Source organism: Stomoxys calcitrans, chromosome 2, assembly GCF_963082655.1.
Source record: "Stomoxys calcitrans chromosome 2, idStoCalc2.1, whole genome shotgun sequence".
Classification (NCBI taxonomy): Eukaryota; Metazoa; Arthropoda; class Insecta; order Diptera; family Muscidae; genus Stomoxys; species Stomoxys calcitrans.
In genome coordinates, this window is record NC_081553.1 from 30200716 (window position 1) to 30220407 (window position 19692).

General features: G+C 40.5%; 1 protein-coding gene across 1 annotated transcript in view; it reads left to right on the forward strand.

Annotated features, from left to right (window-relative positions):
* Positions 1-5243: 5243 nt before the first annotated feature.
* LOC106092496 (sodium/hydrogen exchanger 9B2) overlaps positions 5244-19692 on the forward strand; it is a 285857-nt gene continuing 271408 nt past the window's right edge. The window contains exons 1-2 of the mRNA XM_059362392.1: positions 5244-6005; positions 14865-15449. Of these exons, the coding sequence (XP_059218375.1) occupies positions 5996-6005; positions 14865-15449 (595 nt within the window). The 5' untranslated portion in view covers positions 5244-5995. The remainder of the gene's footprint in view (positions 6006-14864; positions 15450-19692) is intronic.

Consider the following 19692-nt stretch of genomic DNA (forward strand, 5'->3'; position numbering starts at 1 on the left):
GGTCTTGCCGTTCGGACTGGGAATAAAACCGAAGGCCCTTTATCATTGAGTATAAACTTTAATCGGACTGCATTCATGGATCTGAGCGAAGAATCCCCTGTTCCTTAGTGGAATGTTCATGGGGAATTTAGTAGTATATTTGGTTTTATTCCGATTTAGGTCATACTTGGCAAGTATGTTGGAGGTCATACAACAAGTCACTGTACAAAGTTTCAGCCAAATCGGATAAGAATTGTGGGAGATCGGTTTATATGAAAACTATATCAGGTTATGGAACAATTCGGACCATATTTGGCACGTATGTAGGATGTCACAAGAGAAGTCACTGTACAAAGTTGCAGCCAACTCAAAGAAGATTTGAGCCCTATAGAGGCTCAAGAAATATAATCGGATATCGGTTTAAACGGGAGCTATACCAGGTTTTAGAACGATTCCGACCATACTTGGCTCCTCAGTTGAACGTCATGGAAAACTTCGTAGTACAAAATTTTAGCAAAATCGGATAAGAATTGCGCCCCCTAGAGGCTTGACAAATCAAGATCCGAGATAGGTTTGCATGAGAGCTATGTCAAAACATGGTCCAATATGGCCCATTTACAATCCCAACCGACCTACTTCTGTGTGGAGGGGGACGAAGGTGCACTCCGTGACCATACAACGGGCTTTCGTACACGATGGCAAAATATTGGCAAGGAGGTACACCCTGATATACGACACTGTACAGTTCACCCGCAATGACGGCACGGAGGCAAGGAGGCACACCCTTATGCACTCCCTTGTTCGGGTTCTCAGGGGATGATCGCATGTAGTTTGGGCGTGATAGCGGATGAGTGACAAGAAGACGCACCCAAATATATGGCTTTCTCGAGGCTAAGATACAAGAGGGCACTCTCTTAACACTTGTCACACCCGATATGTTTGAGGCAGTAAGGCACTTTACTCCTTACCTCAATTCTGTTTGACTGCCACGAGTACTCGTTGCGACTATTATAGATGCTTAAATCATGCTCCAAAATAAATTCCAGAATACTTTCTCTTCTAATGTTGGTTTCTAAACTAATTAAGTTACATCATTCATTGAAATTCTGTTTTGAGAAAAGAGATTCAATGACATGTTTGTCTTCTGAAAAACAACTTGCTTACTAACCATTGAAAAATATATTTATATGGCAACACTAGCCATATATCAATGCTGATATGCAAAAGCCAGACCGAACTTACACTCTCAAATAAGTGACAAACCAGGATTTTTTTTTTATAAATGAATAAATAAAAAAGAATTATGTTCGGCCGCGTCGAACCTTAAATACTCAATACCATGGTTATATTCATCGGTCTATTTTAGTACAACTCCACTACTATATCCATAGTTATATCCAAAATTTTATGGGACTAACACTCTAAATTGGAAGAGCGGTCTATATGGCAGCTATATCTAAATATGATCCGATCTAGACAATAGTCTGGTCGGGTGACGAGAAGCTTAAGACAACACACTGTTTCAAATTTCGGCGAAATCGGTCTATATAACAGTATATCTTAATATCGTCCGCAATTTGGATTGAATGTTGAGAGTTTTGATACAACTCACTGTTTTAAATTTCAGCGAATCGAATAATAAATGCGACTTTTTCGGTTTTTAGTCCCAATTTTAGGAGAGGAGTGTATATGGCAGCTAAATAAAAGTATGGCCCAATATGGTCACTGTTTTAAATTTTTGCGAAATCAGGTAATAAATGAGGCTTTTATAAGCTTAAGACTAAAAATGAGCAGATCTGCCTATAGGACAGCTATGTAAAAATAAGGTCAGATATGAATCATTTTCTATTTGGATGTCGGGAGGGTTAATTCAACTCACTGTTCCAAGTTTAGCGAAATCGGCAGTTAAAAGCTTTTGACCATAAACCGTCATATCGGACTATATTGCAACTATATGAAAATATGTCTAATATTCAGGTCGGATGGTGGGAGGCCAAAAGCAACTGACTGTTTCAAAATTTAGCGAAATCGGGCAATAAATGCGGCCTTTATTGACTAAAGACGATCTGCAGATCGGTCTATATGGCAAATCGGTGTATATGGGAAATTGTCTATATGGCAGAACGCTCTATATGGCAGATCGGTCTACATTGCAAATCGGTCTATATGACGGATATATCCAAATATGAACCTATTTAGCCCGTTCAAGAACTTAAGCTGTGTATTAAAGAAACACCGATTTGTGCTTGATATCTCAGTTTTGAAAGTTGAAATATCTTTGTAGGATCGAAAATGGATATTTCGATGTGTTACAAACGGAATGACTAAATGAATAGACCCCCCATCCTAAGGTGGTGGGTATAATTAATTATTTTATTGCTGGCATATCATTGGTGAAAGTTATTAACTAATTAACAACAGATTTTTTCCTCGACAGCCATGATGGTCAGATTGTTTCATACAAAACGGCATCTACAGTTCATTTTCGATATATCATCAATTAACGTCGAGTTTAGTTCGGTCGGGCTTTATAAGTTCTTTACACTTTTAAAGGTAGAAATTTAAATGAGTGTAGTTGGAAGGTTTAATGCATAGGATATTTTTTTTTTTTTGATATGATCTGATAAAACTGCTCGCTTGAACTCATATTGGGAGGATAAGTATTTGGGGGAACTACAACCGCTACATCTCCGCTCTTCTGTTGGAATGCTCTCAAACTCCACATAATATTGGGTTGCCCAAAAAGTAATTGCGGATTTTTTAAAAGAAAGTAAATGCATTTTTAATAAAACTTAGAATGAACTTTAATCAAATATACTTTTTTTACACTTTTTTTCTAAAGCAAGCTAAAAGTAACAGCTGATAACTGACAGAAGAAAGAATGCAATAACAGAGTCACAAGCTGTGAAAAAATTTGTTAACGCCGACTATGTGAAAAATCCGCAATTACTTTTTGGGCAAAATACAAATATCACAGTGGGATGAAAAGCCTAACATAAGTCAATGTGTCAAATTTCAGTTAAATCGGATCATAAATGCGCCTTTTATGGGGCCAAGACTTTAAATCGAGATATCGGTCTATATGGCAGCTATATGCAAATTTTGATCGATAGACCAATTTGCAGAAATAAGTGGAGGGGCTTAACTTAACTCTCTGTCCCAAATTTCGGCGACATCGGACAATAAATACGCCTTTTATGGGCCCAAAACATTAAATCGAAAGATGGGTCTATATGGCAGCTATATCCAAATCTGGACCGATCTGCTTATTCCACTTATTTCTGCAAATTGGTCTAACGATCGATCGGGTCATAGACCCATAAAAGCCACATTTATTACCCGATTTTGCTGAAAATTGGGACAGTGAGTTATCTTAGGCCCTTCAACATCATTCATCAATTTGGCCTAGATCGGTTCAGATTTGGATATAGCCGCCATATAGACCGATCCCCGGTTTGTATAAATTGTTTGCAGAATCCATGATGGTGGATCCGAAAATTCGGCCCGGCCGAACGTAGCACGCTTGTAATTGCTTCACATATGGCTACCATATTTTTAGTAAAATTTGATCTCTCTGGAAACTGTTGGCAACGTTACGAATTGTCATGAAAATGTGGCAAATTTTTCAGAGAAACATGTGCTGAGAGAAGGGAAAATTGAGAGCGAAGATGAATATAGAATATAATCTAAAAATTTATTTCAGCCTCATGACGCTAGACTCTGACTCTACCCGCGGCTGTTTTTTGCTTTCCCGTAGTAATGCATGTAAAAAACTTGATGCTGACCCTTGAATCTTTGATTGGATTAAGACTGAGTCTATATTGGCACCACTTATGGCTACCATTGCTGGAATCATTTTTGTCTGTTTTATTGGTTTTTGTGGTACCTTTTTCTCTTTGTTATTTTTTATTTTGCGAAAAATATAAAACGATATGATTACAGTAAAGTTTTGCTCATGAAACAATTACAAATTTCAGCGATTTCTCCGAAAGCAGAACAGAATACCAACCCTTAAGCTGAGTAATCTGTTCAGCTTATCAAGCGAAATGCTGTCAAATTCCATTAAAAAAATTGTCGTCGAAACTTTGGCTAAAAATAGGCGGAAAAGTAGTAATCTGCTTATCGTGGGGAAAATGACAAAAAAAAACAAAGTGGCAACACTAAACTTTTGCCGGCATCATTTTTGTATGTTTTATTGATTTCAATGGTCTATTTTCTTTATTTATTTGCAAACACACTAATTAAATAGAGAAAAGAATAAGAGCAGATAGAAAACGTGTTTTGATATGGAAACAAAAACATATAAAGGGTGATTTTTTTGAGGTTAGGATTTTCATGCATTAGTATTTGACAGATCACGTGGGATTTCAGACATGGTGTCAAAGAGAAAGATGCTCAGTATGCTTTGACATTTCATCATGAATAGACTTACTAACGAGCAACGCTTGCAAATCATTGAATTTTATTACCAAAATCAGTGTTCGGTTCGAAATGTGTTCATTCACCGTAACGTTGCGTCCAACAGCATCTTTGAAAAAATACGGTCCAATGATTCCACCAGCGTACAAACCACACCAAACAGTGCATTTTTCGGGATGCATGGGCAGTTCTTGAACGGCTTCTGGTTGCTCTTCACTCCAAATGCGGCAATTTTGCTTATTTACGTAGCCATTCAACCAGAAATGAGCCTCATCCCTGAACAAAATTTGTCAAAATTTGAACACATTTCGAACCGAACACTGATTTTGGTAATAAAATTCAATGATTTGCAAGCGTTGCTCGTTAGTAAGTCTATTCATGATGAAATGTCAAAGCATACTGAGCATCTTTCTCTTTGACACCATGTCTGAAATCCCACGTGATCTGTCAAATACTAATGCATGAAAATCCTAACCTCAAAAAAATCACCCTTTAATTGCTGTCAAATTCCACTAGCGGAATTTTACAAATTTCATCGACTTTTCCGAAAAGAAAATAGAATGCCAACGCTTAGGTAGGTCCACCACAGCCTTAACATATGCTTTAGTATATTCTCTATGTCAACCAACGTTGCCAATTATTTTTGATAAAATAGTCGCCTAAAAGTATGCTTTATTTCCGGGAGTAGAGCATTGCATATGACTTCCACAATTACTTCACATATTGAGTGAACATATGCTAACGAGTGGTTTTTTCCGATGGCATTAACCTAAAATACTCATAACAAAGTCCACTTTGCGCACATTTAGTTAATAGCAAAATACGAAACAAAAAGAAACGATAAAGAATACTGCCAGCAGCATACACAGCTATTGCAGCGCGCAAAATAATTTAGATTTTATGCCTGGAATATTTTTGTTTTCATTCCTCTACCAATTAGTTTTCAATTAAAGACAACGGAAGGGGCCACGCGTTTAGATGTTATAAAATACGGCATACTTGAAACAATATACAAATCGTTTTATTAACCAGTTATAAAAGAAACTAAATCGGTAGAAAATATTTGCCCAAAACGTGCTAATCTCGAGAGTGTCATAAATAAACGTAGCACAAAAGTTTATTTGTAGCGTTAAGCGGTAGTAAGAGAAGAACGTGTTTCTTTTTTTGGTGTTTTAGTGTATGAAAATATTTGTCACTTGGTTTTAAAAGTGGTTTTGTCTGTCTGGCGAAACGAAAAACAGCTGTTCAGTGAGAAATAAACAAAGGAGAAGCAAAAGCAGTGTGTCCAAAAGAGTAAAAGAAGAAAACAAAAAGAAAAAACAAGTTCAAGTGATTTTACGTCATCATTGTATCGTCATCCACACAACCATTCATTGCCTGTTGCCGTTGTTTTATTTTCGAGAGTATCTGTGCGCGTTTTGTTTTGAATGTCAAATCGAATCACCAATCAGTCGCCTCGCCTCGCGTCGCGTAGTGTTTTTGTTGTTCTTTTAACTTTGTTTTGGTCTCGTCTGCTGCTTTGGCAGCTCTGCGGTTGTTTATAGAACATTTCGTGAGATAGACAGACAGCGCCGTAGCGTTATTGTTTGCCGACACCATGAATAATCGTAAGTACCCCATCTATCTATGGCCACGACAAACATAATCGTCATAAACAGCATTCGGTGGATGGACATCGATCAACATGTGATTGACGATTTAACGGTTCGCTTATCAGTGTCTGTTGAATTGAACACACCGGTTGTGATTTAAATATGCATTGTGAAATTCGTTATTTTATTCAGGAAGACAATGAGAAACAAATTTATTTCATAAGTTTTGGAAAAACGCCATACCTATATACGAAGAGTGAAGAGACAGACATTTTCTTTGCATTCTTAAAGGCCAGAACAGAATGAGAGCGTTGAGCTTTGTTTTTATACCCACTACCGAAGGACGGGGGTATATTCATTTTGTCATTCCGTTTGCAACACTTCGAAATATCCATTTTCGACCCTATAAAGTATTATATTCTTGATCAGCGTAAAAATCTAAGACGATCTAGCCACGCCCGTCCGTCTATCTGTTGAAATCACGCTACAGTCTTTAAAAATAGAGATATTGAGCTGAAATTTTGCAGATTATTTTTTTATCCATAAGCAGGTTAAGTTCGAAGATGGGCTAAATCGGACTATATATTGATATAGCCCCTTATAGACCGATCGGCCGATTTAGGGTCTCAGCCCCATAAAAGCCACATTTATTATCCGATTTTGCTAAAATTTAAGACAGTGAGTTGTGTTAGGCCCTTCGACATCCTTCGTCAATTTCGCTCACATCGGTCCAAATTTGGATATAGCAGTCATATAGATCGATCCGCCAATTTAGGGTCTTAGGCCCATAAAAGCCACATTTGTTATCAGATTTTTAAGAAATTTGGGACAGTGAGTTGTGTTAGGCCCAGATCGGTTCAGATTTGGATATAGCTGCCATATAGACCGATCCACCGATTTAGGGTCTTAGGCCCATAAAATCCACATTTATTATCCGATTTCGCTGAAATTTTGGACAGTGAGTTGTGTTAGGCCCTTCGACATCTTTTTTAATTTTGTTAAAATCGGTCCAGATTTGGATATAACTGCCATATAGACCGATCTCTCGATTTAGGGTCTTGCGCCCATAAAATGCGCATTTATTGTCTGATTTTGCCAAAATTTAGGACAGTGAGTTGTGTTAGGCCCTTCGACATCCTTCTTCAATTTGGCCCAGATCGGTTTAGATTTGGATATAGCTGCCATATAGACCGATCTCTCGATTTATGATTTTGGGCCCATAAAAGGTGCATTTATTGTCCGATATCGCTGAAATTTGAGACCGTGTGTAAGGTTAAGCCCCTCGACATCCTTCTTCAATATGGTCCGGATCGGTATAGATTTGAATAATGCTGCCATATAGACCGATCTCTCGTTTTAAGGTTTTGGGCCCATAAAAGACGCATTTATTGTCCGATGTCGCCGAAATTTATGACAGTGAGTTAAGTTAAGTCCCTTGACATAGTTCTGCAATATGGCACAGATCGGTCCAGATTTGAATAATGCTACCATATAGACCGATCTCTCGATTTAAGGTTTTGGGGCCATAAAAGGCGCTTTTATTGTCCGATGTCGCCGAAATTTGTGACAGTGAGTTAAATTAAGCCCTTTGACATAGTTCTGCAATATGGCACAGTTCGGTCCAGATTTGAATATAGTTGCCATATAGACCGATTTCTCGATATAAGGTGTTGGACCCATAAAACGCGAATTTATTGTCCGATATAGCCGAAATTTGGGACAGTGAGTTGTGTAAGGCGCTTCGACATTCTTCTTCAATTTGGCTCAGATTGGTCCAGATTTGGAGATAGCTGCCATATAGACCGATCTCTCGATTTAAGGTTTTGGGGCCATAAAAGGCGCATTTATTGTCCGATATCGCCGAAAATTGGAACAGTGAGTTGTGTTAAGCTCTTCGACATATTATATTATTTGCGCCCCCTAGAGGCTCAAGAAGTCGAATCGTCTGATCGGTTCATATGACAGTTATATCAGTTTATGGACCTATTTGAACCATACTTGGCACGGTTATTGAAAGTCATAAAAAACTTACATGGCAGCTACAATATATCAAAACATGGGCTCATATTTACAATCTCAACTGACCTACGCTAATAGAATGTATTTGTGCAAAATTTTATCGGGCTTTCGACAGACGGAGGGACATCTCTACATCGATTTAGAATGTCAAAACGATCATGAATATACATAAATATATATACTCAACCGGATCCAAAGGATGTGCATTAATGCTACACCTTATGCTTCTGGACATGATGTCCGTGAAGATAAATTTAAATATAAATTAGCCAAGACACAAACCTGTCATTTTAACAGAGCTATGTTGAGTGATTAACAGAGCACTGTCAACTAATTTTCTTTTGTATTTTGAATAAAAAAAAAATCATTTTTAGCACTTTCCTACGAAATATTTTCTAAAATCACTTGCTAAAGAATTTATCTACAACTATAAAAGGCTTAAGAATAACTAAACCCTCAAACCTCTACGCCAAAAATATTTTTTGAAGACCTATATGACCCATTTTTAAAATGGCAATGCAGTGAACTCGTCATAGATAGGTGATACAAACAAATACCAGAATTAGTCCCTACCAAGAGCTTTAGAATCGAAAGTCCCCATATTCAAATTGTATTTCAGATCGGAGAAATTTCGCCCCAAAAGTTATATTTGAATTTAACATAACGGCCCACTGTGCTGGACTGGTCATAGATAGGTGATACAAACTAATACAAGAATTAGCCCCTACCAAGAGCTATTAGAATCAGAAGTCCCCATATTCAAATTGTATTTAGGATCGGAGAAATTTCGCCCCAAAAGTTATATGTGAATTAAACATAATGACCAGTCCAGCACAGTGGGCCATTATGTTAAATTCAAACATAACTTTTGGAGCGAAATTTCTCCAATCTGAAATACAATTTGAATATGGGGACTTCTGATTCTAATAGCTCTTGGTAGGGGCTTATTCTGGTATTTTTCTGTATCACCTATCTATGATGAGTTCGCTGCATTGCGTTTTAAAAATGGGTCATATAGGTCTTCAAAAAATATTTTTGGCGTAGAGATTTTGGGCAACTTTTTCGAGCATTTCGGCCGGAATAGCCCGAATTTCTTCGGAAATGTTGTCTTCCAAAGCTGGAATAGTTGCTGGCTTATTTCTGTAGACTTTAGACTTGACGTAGCCCCACAAATAATAGTCTAAAGGCGTCAAATCGCATGATCTTGGTGGCCAACTTACCGGTCCATTTCTTGAGATGAATTGTTCTCCGAAGTTTTCCCTCAAAATGGCCATAGAATCGCGAGCTGTGTGGCATGTAGCGCAATCTTGTTGAAACCACATGTCAACCAAGTTCAGTTCTTCCATTTTTGGCAACAAAAAGTTTGTTAGCATCGAACGATAGCGATCGCCATTCACCGTAACGTTGCGTCCAACAGCATCTTTGAAAAAATACGGTCCAATGATTCCACCAGCGTACAAACCACACCAAACAGTGCATTTTTCGGGATGCATGGGCAGTTCTTGAACGGCTTCTGGTTGCTCTTCACTCCAAATGCGGCAATTTTGCTTATTTACGTAGCCATTCAACCAGAAATGTGCCTCATCGCTGAACAAAATTTGTCGATAAAAAAGCGGATTTTCTGCCAACTTTTCTAGGGCCCATTCACTGAAAATTCGACGTTGTGGCAAATCGTTCGGCTTCAGTTCTTGCACGAGCTGTATTTTATACGGTTTTACACCAAGATCTTTGCGTAAAATCTTCCATGTGGTCGAATAACACAAACCCAATTGCTGCGAACGGCGACGAATCGACATTTCACGGTCTTCAGCAACACTCTCAGAATCAGACGCAATATTCTCTTCTGTACGCACTGTACGCATTCGTGTGGTTGGTTTAATGTCCAATAAAGTAAACTGAGTGCGAAACTTGGTCACAATCGCATTAATTGTTTGCTCACTTGGTCGATTATGTAGACCATAAATCGGACGTAAAGCGCGAAACACATTTCGAACCGAACACTGATTTTGGTAATAAAATTCAATGATTTGCAAGCGTTGCTCGTTAGTAAGTCTATTCATGATGAAATGTCAAAGCATACTGAGCATCTTTCTCTTTGACACCATGTCTGAAATCCCACGTGATCTGTCAAATACTAATGCATGAAAATCCTAACCTCAAAAAAATCACCCTTTATTAAGATTTTTATAGTTGTAGATAAATTCTTTAGCAAGTGATTTTAGAAAAAATTTGGTGAGAAAGTGGAAAAAATATTTTTTTTTTTATTTAAAATACAAAAGAAAATTAGTTAACAGTGCTCTGTTAATCACTCAACAAAGCTCTGTTAAAATGTCAGGTTTGTGTCTTGGCTAAGTTATATTCAAATTTATCTTCACGGACATCTGGACATCGTGGTTTGACAAATTGCTGCGACCATTGCTGTGAGGCTAAGGCAGTTTTCTCTTTGGTCATGAGGAGGCTACGGATGTTCTGTTATCCTTGATGCAATGCCCGATGTTCCTTAGCCGCATTTTGATAAGAAGTATTGTACTGTACCGATAGAACACATTGGAACTACAATATCGAGAAGGTTACCTGACCACTGCGGTGTGTATCAAGCCGAGATCTTGGCAATCAAAGATGTGGTGAAATGGCTAAGATGTAATGTCATAACGACGATTGGCATAAATATCATCTCAGGCAGCCATTAAATCTCTGGAGAATGTGTTTTTTAATTCAAAAACCGTCCTCGACTGTCGCAGATCTCTCAACGAGTTGACTGCACAGTTCAAAATTCACCTGTTCTGGGTGCCGGGCCACAGAGATACCCCGGGGACTTGTAGAGCGGACTAGCTTGCGAGACTAGGAACTACCCTACACATTCCAGGGGAACTGGAAAGTGTTGATATGCCTCTAGCGACATGTAAGTTAGGTCTTCAGGATCAGGACAGAAGGGCAACCGATGATAGATAGTACCAAAGTGGGGGTAGTGGGCATTCAAAAATTATGTGGTCTAGACATGAAGAGATGTACCGCTCTGCTGTCGCTGGCTAGAACGGACGTCTCAGTCATTTTGTCAGGTCACTGTCTAATCGGAAAACTTGCAACCAGACTAAAGGTTGCCAGTACAGACTTTTTCCAAAGTTGTGAGGACGTCGAGGAAGAAGAGACTATAGAACATCTGCTGTGTGTGTTTCCCATACTGGCAGTCATAAGGAGTTCCACTATAGGTTCTCATTTCTTTGAAAAGTTGTCTGATTTAGCGGATAGAGACATACGCAAGTTGTTGGGCTTTCTAAAGCGAATGGTTTAACGGTAGGAACTAGAAGGCATCTTCTTTCTTCTGTTTCTGTGATATCACAATGGACGAAAACGTCTAAGTAAGTCTGATGGCAGACTGCCACTTAAACTTAACCTAACCTTTAACATCCATGACGTGTATGATACGAATCGGTCTATAAACTGATGTAGCCCCTATATAAACCGTTTGCCGAATTTGAGTTCTTGAGCCCATAGAAGCTTAAATTTTAAGCTGATTTGGTTGAAATTTGGCCCAAGGATTTCTGTTCTGAATTGCAACATTCGTGCTAAGGACTTCTGTTCTGACTTGTAACCTTCGTGCTAAGTATGACGCGAATCGGCGTATATATGATATGCGGAAATGCAAATGCAAATTTGCCGATAAATATTCCACTAAGGAGCTGGAGTAAACTTCTCACATATCACTGAATGCTATCCGATTCAAATTTTAACCTCAATGATAGGGGGCCACCTTTTTATATAGCCGAGTCCGAGCGACGTGCCGCAGTGCGACACCTCTTTGGGGATATGTTTTAACATGGCATACTACCTCACAAACCGTAGCGCAGAGGTAAGCATGTCCGCCTTTGACGCTGAACGGCCAGGTTCGAATCCTGGCGAGATCATCAGAAAAAATGTTCAGCGGTGGTTTTCCCCTCCTAATGCTGGCAACATTTGTGAGGTACTATGCCATGTAAAACTTCTCTCCAAAGAGGTATCGCACTGTGGCACGCCGTTCAGACTCGGCTATAAAAAGGAGGCCACTTATCATTGAGCTTAAACTTGAATCGGGCTGCACTCATTGACATGTGAGAAGTTTGCCCCTGTTCCTTAGTGGAATGTTCATGGGCCAAATTTGATTTGATAGTACCTCACAAATGTCGCCACCATTTGGAAGGGATAACTACCTGATATAGACCCCATTAAAAACAGATACCCCGATAAGAAATCTCGAGATCATATAAGCGGCAATTAATTCCCGAATAGATTTGATTCCAATAAACATTGATAAATTTTTGGCGAATTCCATGGTAGTGGGTACCCAAGATTCGGCCCGGCCGATCTATGCACATTTTTATACCCTCCACGATACGATGGGGGTATACTTATTACGTCATTCTGTTTGTAACATCTCGAAATATGCATCTAAGATCCCATAAAGTATATATATTCTTGATCGTCATGACTTTTTTAATTGATCCATGTCCGTCCGTCCGTCTGTCCTTCCGTCCGTCTGTCCTTCCGACCGTCTGTCCTTCCGTCCGTCTGTCCTTCCGTCCGTCTGTCCTTCCGTCCGTCTGTCTGTTGAAAGCACACAAACTTTCGAAGGAGTTAAGCTAGCCCCTTGAAATTTTGCACAAATACTTCTTATTAGTGTAGGTCAGATGGGCCAAATCGGTCCATGTTTTGATATAGCTGCCATATAAACCGATCATAGATCTTGACTTCTTGAGCCGCTAGAGGGAGCAATTCTCACCCGATTTGGCTGAAATTTTGCATGAGGTGTTTTGTTATGACTTCCAACAACTGTGCTTAGTATGGCGCAAATCAGTGCATAACCTGATATAGCTGCCATATAAACCGATCTGGGATCTTGACTTCTTGAGCCGCTGAAGGGCGCAATTTACACCCGATTTGGCAGAAATTTTTTACAACGGCTTCTCCCATGACCTTCAATATACGTGTCCAAAATGGTCTAAATCGATCTATAGCTTGACACCTTCGATCTAAACCGATCTCCCGATCTTAGGTTAGGTTGAAAAGGGGGTGCCGATTTTGATCCGCCCTATGCCACTATGGACATACACCTAGGCCAGTAATCGGCTTGCTGTGCGCTCTAAATACCAAAAAGTAACCTCGAAAAAGCTATGCAGAAGGGTCAATAGGGTCTTGCATATGGCATATGACTGGGCGACCCAGTGGTCTCAATGTTAACCCAGAGATGACTGAAATATGCCTGTTCACGAGGAAGACGAAGGTGGGAAGATGTTTCCTCAATAAGACGATTTCGGTATCTGACAAGGTCAAATACCTAGGTGTGATCTTGGATGGGAAACTGAATTGGAAGTGTCACATTACGGAGCGTAATGAGAAGGGTCACAGATGTTGAGCAGTATGTAGACGGGCCGTATGCTAGAAATGGGGCCTGAATCCGAGAATGGCTCTACAGGAGCGTGATTAGACCAATGCTAACTTACGCCTCAGTAGTTTGGCGGACAGCAATGGGGAAAAAGTGCAACATTAGAACCATACAACAGACTTAGAGAACTTGTTGTCTTGGCATGGGCGGAGCGATGAGGACCACGCCCACTAGGGCACTGGAGACTATTCTAGATATCCGACCCATTGACATACAAATTAAGTGTGAGGCAGCCACTGCGGCTATGAGACTTAAGGCGATGGGAGAATGGATTGAGGATGGCAGCAGCTCATACCATCGAGGTATAATCGATGCGCCGGGAAACCTGGTAGGAGGCGAAGAGGTTTCTGATCGAATACCTGAGATGAACCTTGAGTTCGAGTGAGAGGCACTGCTTTCAGCGGCAGACGGTGCCTTGACGGAACCTTAGTATTGCCATAGAATACTAGGGTTTCTCGAAAAAAAAACTAAGATAAGGATTCCGTGCTACTTACAAAATCCTTAATTGTTTTCCAACCACGCCCCTAAGTCGGTTCAAGTCTGGTATTGTGTCCTCACCTAAGTACCGGTGTGTGTTGGCTGCGAAAGCCGGACAATGACATAGAAAATGCTCCATCATCTTCCCCACATGGTATCAATTGTCGCACCGATTTTCCATCAGTGAGCTCGCCGACGCCCTCAGCTGGGACTGCATCGTTAATTGGCGGCAGTCGTCTGACCTTCGCTGCCAAATCGTCTGCTTTTTCATTCCCTCTCATTCCGCTATGGTCCGGTACCCAAACGATGCGGATGCGGTGCCATCGCCAGAAACGTCATTAATCTCCTTCTTGCACTCCAAGACTGTTCGTGACCTTGCCATCGTGGTTGTTTTTGCCCTGATGGCTACTTTACTATCCGTAAAGATCGCCCCGAACTCTGCCTCCAGGATAGTATTATGGTCAGGCAGTCTACAACAGATCTTAGTCCCTGGGTTCTCAATGTAGACCCCCAGGCACACTCTGTCTTCTAGCTTTGATCCATTCGTGCAACATGATCTTCCATATGTCAATACTGGGGTTCCGTCAATTCAAAACTGTGCCCCTGGCATCAGTGCCTCGCACTGGACCTCAAGTGTCGTTTCAGGTATTCGATCGGAAACCTCTTCCATGTTTCCTATCATCGCCTCGAGTATACCGCGATGGTATAGCATGATTCTATCCTGTGCCCATTCTCCCATAGCCTTAATTTTTCATAGCCGCAATGGCTGCCTCTTTTTAATAAAATCGTCAATCTGCACTTATAATCCATCACATTTGTTTCGGTTTCAAAATTTTTTATATTCCCTACAGTTGTCTCAAAATATCTTCCAAATTAGGTTTGTGTCTTAAATTTTGTCTGTCATCTCCACTGCAATCGTTTGGAGTATAAACTAATTTTTGTTTTGATTTCTTTCACAGGATGTAGAGCAGCATCTACCCTGCAATCAGGCCCGACAACGTCATTAGATGCCGATGCTAGAAAAGAGTTTAATTGGCAAAAAGCCTACAACCAGGAACTGCATAGTGGACCAACAACAGAATTAAAGTACGCCGATGAAGGCGAGGATGATGATGATGGTGACAACAACGACGACGACAATAACATCCTCTCAGCAACTCAACAAGCAAATCAAATCTCACTTGAACAAATTAAGAATGCACAGCAAGGACTTACACAAAGGCTGGGAGAGAATGTAGGAGCAGCTGAAGCAGCAACAGCAAAAATAGGCGTCAACAAGGCCATGCCGCTACAAAACCGAATCGGCGAAGCCATGGTTGAGGGTGATGAACAATGGGAGGCAAATGAACAGGAGCACTTGCTTGGCGGTCAAGTGCAACACCAGTGGCTACAGCAAAAACAACCATGGCCACAACAGCACCAATATCGTCGGCAACAACAACAGCAACCGCAAAAGGTGCCAACAGCAAACAGTGCCATAATTGCAACAGAAACAGCAGCACGTGTTAATTTCAATGATGGTGAAATTAAACATTCCCAAGAAGGTAAGGTACACTGAAAAAAGTGTGAAATAATTGTTAAAAAAGTCTATTTCACAAGAGAAAGTTCGCATGTCCCCATGAAAAAAGGCTTTTCAATGGCTAGAAAAATTAATTGAAGGCTGTTCAAAATTTTCCTATGAGGAAAAAAAAAACAATTTTTTTTTCCATAAAAGTCAAAATAGCAAAAATGAGAAACAAATTTTGACAAAATCTTATATATAATAAGTAAAAGCGTGCTAAGTTCGGCCGGGCCGAATCCTTTTTACCCTCCACCATGGATTGCATTTGTCGAGTTCTTTTTCCGGCATCTCTTCTTAGGCAAAAAAGGATATAAGAAAAGAATTGCTCTGCTATTAGAGCGATATCAAGATATGGTCCGGTTTGGACCACAATTAAATTATATATTGGAGACCTGTGCAAAATGTCAGCCAATTCGAATAAGAATTGCGTCCTTTGGGGGCTCAAGAAATAAAATAGAGAGCTCCATTTATATGGGAACTGTATCGGGCTAAAGGCAGATTCAGACCATAATAAACATGTATGTTGATGGTAATGAGAGGATCCGTCGTACAAAATTCTAGGCAAATCGGATAATAATTGCGACCTCTAGAGGCTCAAGAAGTCAAGACCCAAGATCGGTTTATATGGCACCTATATCAGGTAATGATCAGATTTGAATCTTATTTGACACAGTTGTTGAGAGTAAGAATAAAATACGACATGCAAAATTGCAGCCAAATCGGATAAGAATCGCGCACTCTAGAAGCTCAAGAAGTCAAGACCCAAGATCGGTTTATATGGCAGCTATATCAGGTTATGGACCGATTTGAACCATACTTGGCACAGTTGTTGGATATCATAACAAAACACGTCGTGCAAAATTTCATTCCAATCGGATAAGAATTGCGTCCTCTAGAGGCTCAAGAAGTCAAGACCCCAAGATCGGTTTATATGGCAGCTATATCAAAACATGGACCGATATGGCCCATTTACCATACCAACCGACCTACACTAATAAGAAGTATTTGTGCAAAATTTCAAGCGACTAGCTTGAAAATAGGGTACTAAATTTTTTGATATCTGAAGGGAAGGCGGACACTCCCCCTTACCCTAATTTTCAGAAATGCCAGATCTCGGAGATGGGTGGTGCGATTTAAGCGACATTTTTTTGTGCTCTCATATAGTACGCTAAAAAAAAATTGGTATCCAAATTTCGGATGGAGTACTTCCTCCGCCCCACCCTATGGTTCATAATGATCCCGTGGTGAAAATAGGGTACTACATTTTTTAATATCTGAAGGGGGGGCGGACCGTCCCCCTTACCCTAATTTTAAGAAATGCCAGATCTCGGAGATGGTTGGTGCGATTTAAGAGAAATTTTGAGTGTTTATTTAAAAATAAAAATTTGGTATCCAAATTTCGGATGGGGTACCTAGGGGGGCCGCCCAACCCTAAAACCTACCAAACATTTATTTATACCAATGAAAGGTATTTAAGATAAGAAAACGTATCTGATATCCATTTGTCGAACCAAGTGTTAGGGGGACCACCCCAAGCCCCAAAACACCCCCAAAACAGGACTTATTTACTGACCATGGGAACATGGGGCTTAAATAAAAGGTATTTGAGTGTAGAATTCGAATCTGATATTGAAATATGAGACCAAGTGTTTGGGGGGCCGCCTCTTCCCAAAAACCTCCCCCAAAGGGCACACATTTACTACCATAGCCACATGGGGCTCAAATGAAAGGTCTTTGGGAGTAAAGCACAAATCTGATATCAATATTCGGGATAAGTGTCTATGGGGCCACCCCACCCCCACAACACCACTCAACCCCCAAAACACCCCTAAATCGGACATATTTACCGATCATGGCAATATGGGACTCAAAGGAAAGGTATTTGCGAGTAGAATACGAATCTGATATCCAAATGTGGGACCACGTTTCTGGACGTACACCCCTTTGCCAAAACACCCCTCAAACAGGACTTATTTACTGACCATGAGAATATGGGGCTTAAGTAAAAGGTATTTGAGTGTAGAATACGAATCTGATATCCAAATATGGGAAAAAGTGTTTGGGGGGCCGCCTCTCCCCAAAAACATCCCCCAAAGGGGATAAATTTACGACCATAGCAATATGGGGCTCAATTTAAAGGTATTTGGGGGTAAAGCACGAATTTGACATCAATATTTGGGAAAATTGTCTATGGGGCCACCCCACTCCCTCAACACCACCCAAATGGTAAGTATTTTCTGACTATTGACATTGGGGCTCAAATAAAGGGCTTTTAAAGTGGAACACTAATCCGATATATATTTTCAAGGCCAACTCACTGAGTGGCCACCCTTCCAAAACACCCCCCAAGCCGGTCACGTTTGCCGACTATGGACGACGTATCTGATATCATCATTAAGAACCAACTGTCTAGGGGACGTCCCACCACCATAACAACCCCCAAATAGGACACATTTGCTCACCAAGACAATTTGAGTCTTAAAGAGAGTGGAACTAAATATTCATAGTTTTTAGGGCCAATACCCCAATCCGGACATATTTGCTGACTGTTGCAAAAACGAGTTTAAATGAGATTAGAAAACCAATTTGATGTCCAATTTTGAGGCCAATGGCAATATGGGGTTCAAATAAATGATATATAGATATATGAGAATAGAGCATGTAGCTGATATATTTTCCGGGCTTGATGTTTGGGGGACCACCCCCATCCCCAAAACACCCCTAAATCGGCCATATATACCGAACATGTCAATGTGGAGCTTAAATGAAAGGAATTGGGGGGTAGAGCAAGAATTGATACTCATATTGGGGACCAATTTTCTGGGGGTCTACCCCTTTTCCAAAATACCCCACAAACAGCAATTTTTTGGTGACCATCGCAATATGGGGCCCAAATAAAGGTATTTGGGAGTAGAATACGCGGTGTACTTGGACCCACATTTTATTACCATATTCGTTTTCTAGAGACCACCGTAGCGCAGAGGTTAACATGTCCGCCTATGACGCTGAACGCCTGGGTTCGAATCCTGGCGAGACCATCAGAAATTTTCAGCGGTGGCTTTCCCCTCCTAATGCTGGCAACATTTGTGAGGTACTATGCCATGTAAAACTACTCTCCAAAGAGGTGTCGCACTGCGGCCCGCCATTCGGACTCGGCTATAAAAAGGAGGCCCCTTATCATTGAGCTTAAACTTGAATCGGACTGCACTCATTGATATGTGAGAAGTTTGCCCCTGTTCATGGGCAAAATTTGCAATTTGCAATTTGCAATTCGTTCTCTGGTCTCCAATACCTTTCATTTGATACCCTTATTGTGCCCATCGGACCACTTTCGGATATGGGTGGCGTTTTTGGGGTAAGGGGGAGGGTCCGCCTCCACCCGATATCTAAAAATGTTATGATCTATGTTTCCATCCAGACAAACGTACACAATCTATGAACATTTTAAGAAAATCAGTTCAGCCAAGTCTAATGGCGTTTGTAAGGATTGGCGTGACCCCCTATACTTCGATCTGATTGCCAGGTTCGAAATCTACTCCCGAATACTTTTCATTTGAGCCCCATGCCTGTTTGGGGAAGTTTTGGGGTTTGGGCGGCCCGATGGGTACTTAAACTCAAATTTTAGTACCACATTCGTATTCTACTCTCCAATACCTTTCATTTGATAACTTTATTGTCCACTTTTGATTTTGGGTTGTGTTTTTGGCATAAGGGGAGGGTTCGTCCCCCTTCCGATACCGTAAAATTATATAGCCTATGTTTCGCTCTAGACCAACCGACACAATGTGCGAAAAGATTGATGATTCTTATTGATGTAGGTCGTTGGGGATTGCAAATGAGCCATATCGCTTCAGATTTGGCTGTAGTCCCCATACAAACTGATACCCGGAGTATACTTTTTGAGCCCCTGGAAGCCTCAGTTTAGATCCGATTTGGCCGAAACTTGCCACAAGGGACTACCGTTCGACTTCCAACATCAATGATCCGAATCGGTCTATAAACTTATACAGACCCCATACAAAAGGATCCCCTGATTTGACTACTTGAGCCCCTAGAAGCCTCAGATTCCATCCGACATGGCTGAACTTGGCACAGGGACTTCTGCTCATACTTCCAACATCATTACCGAGTATGATACGGATCGGTCAATAAACTGGTATACACCTCATATAAATCGATTCCCAGATTTGATTTCGTAGGCCCCTACAAAACTCACTTTTCATCTA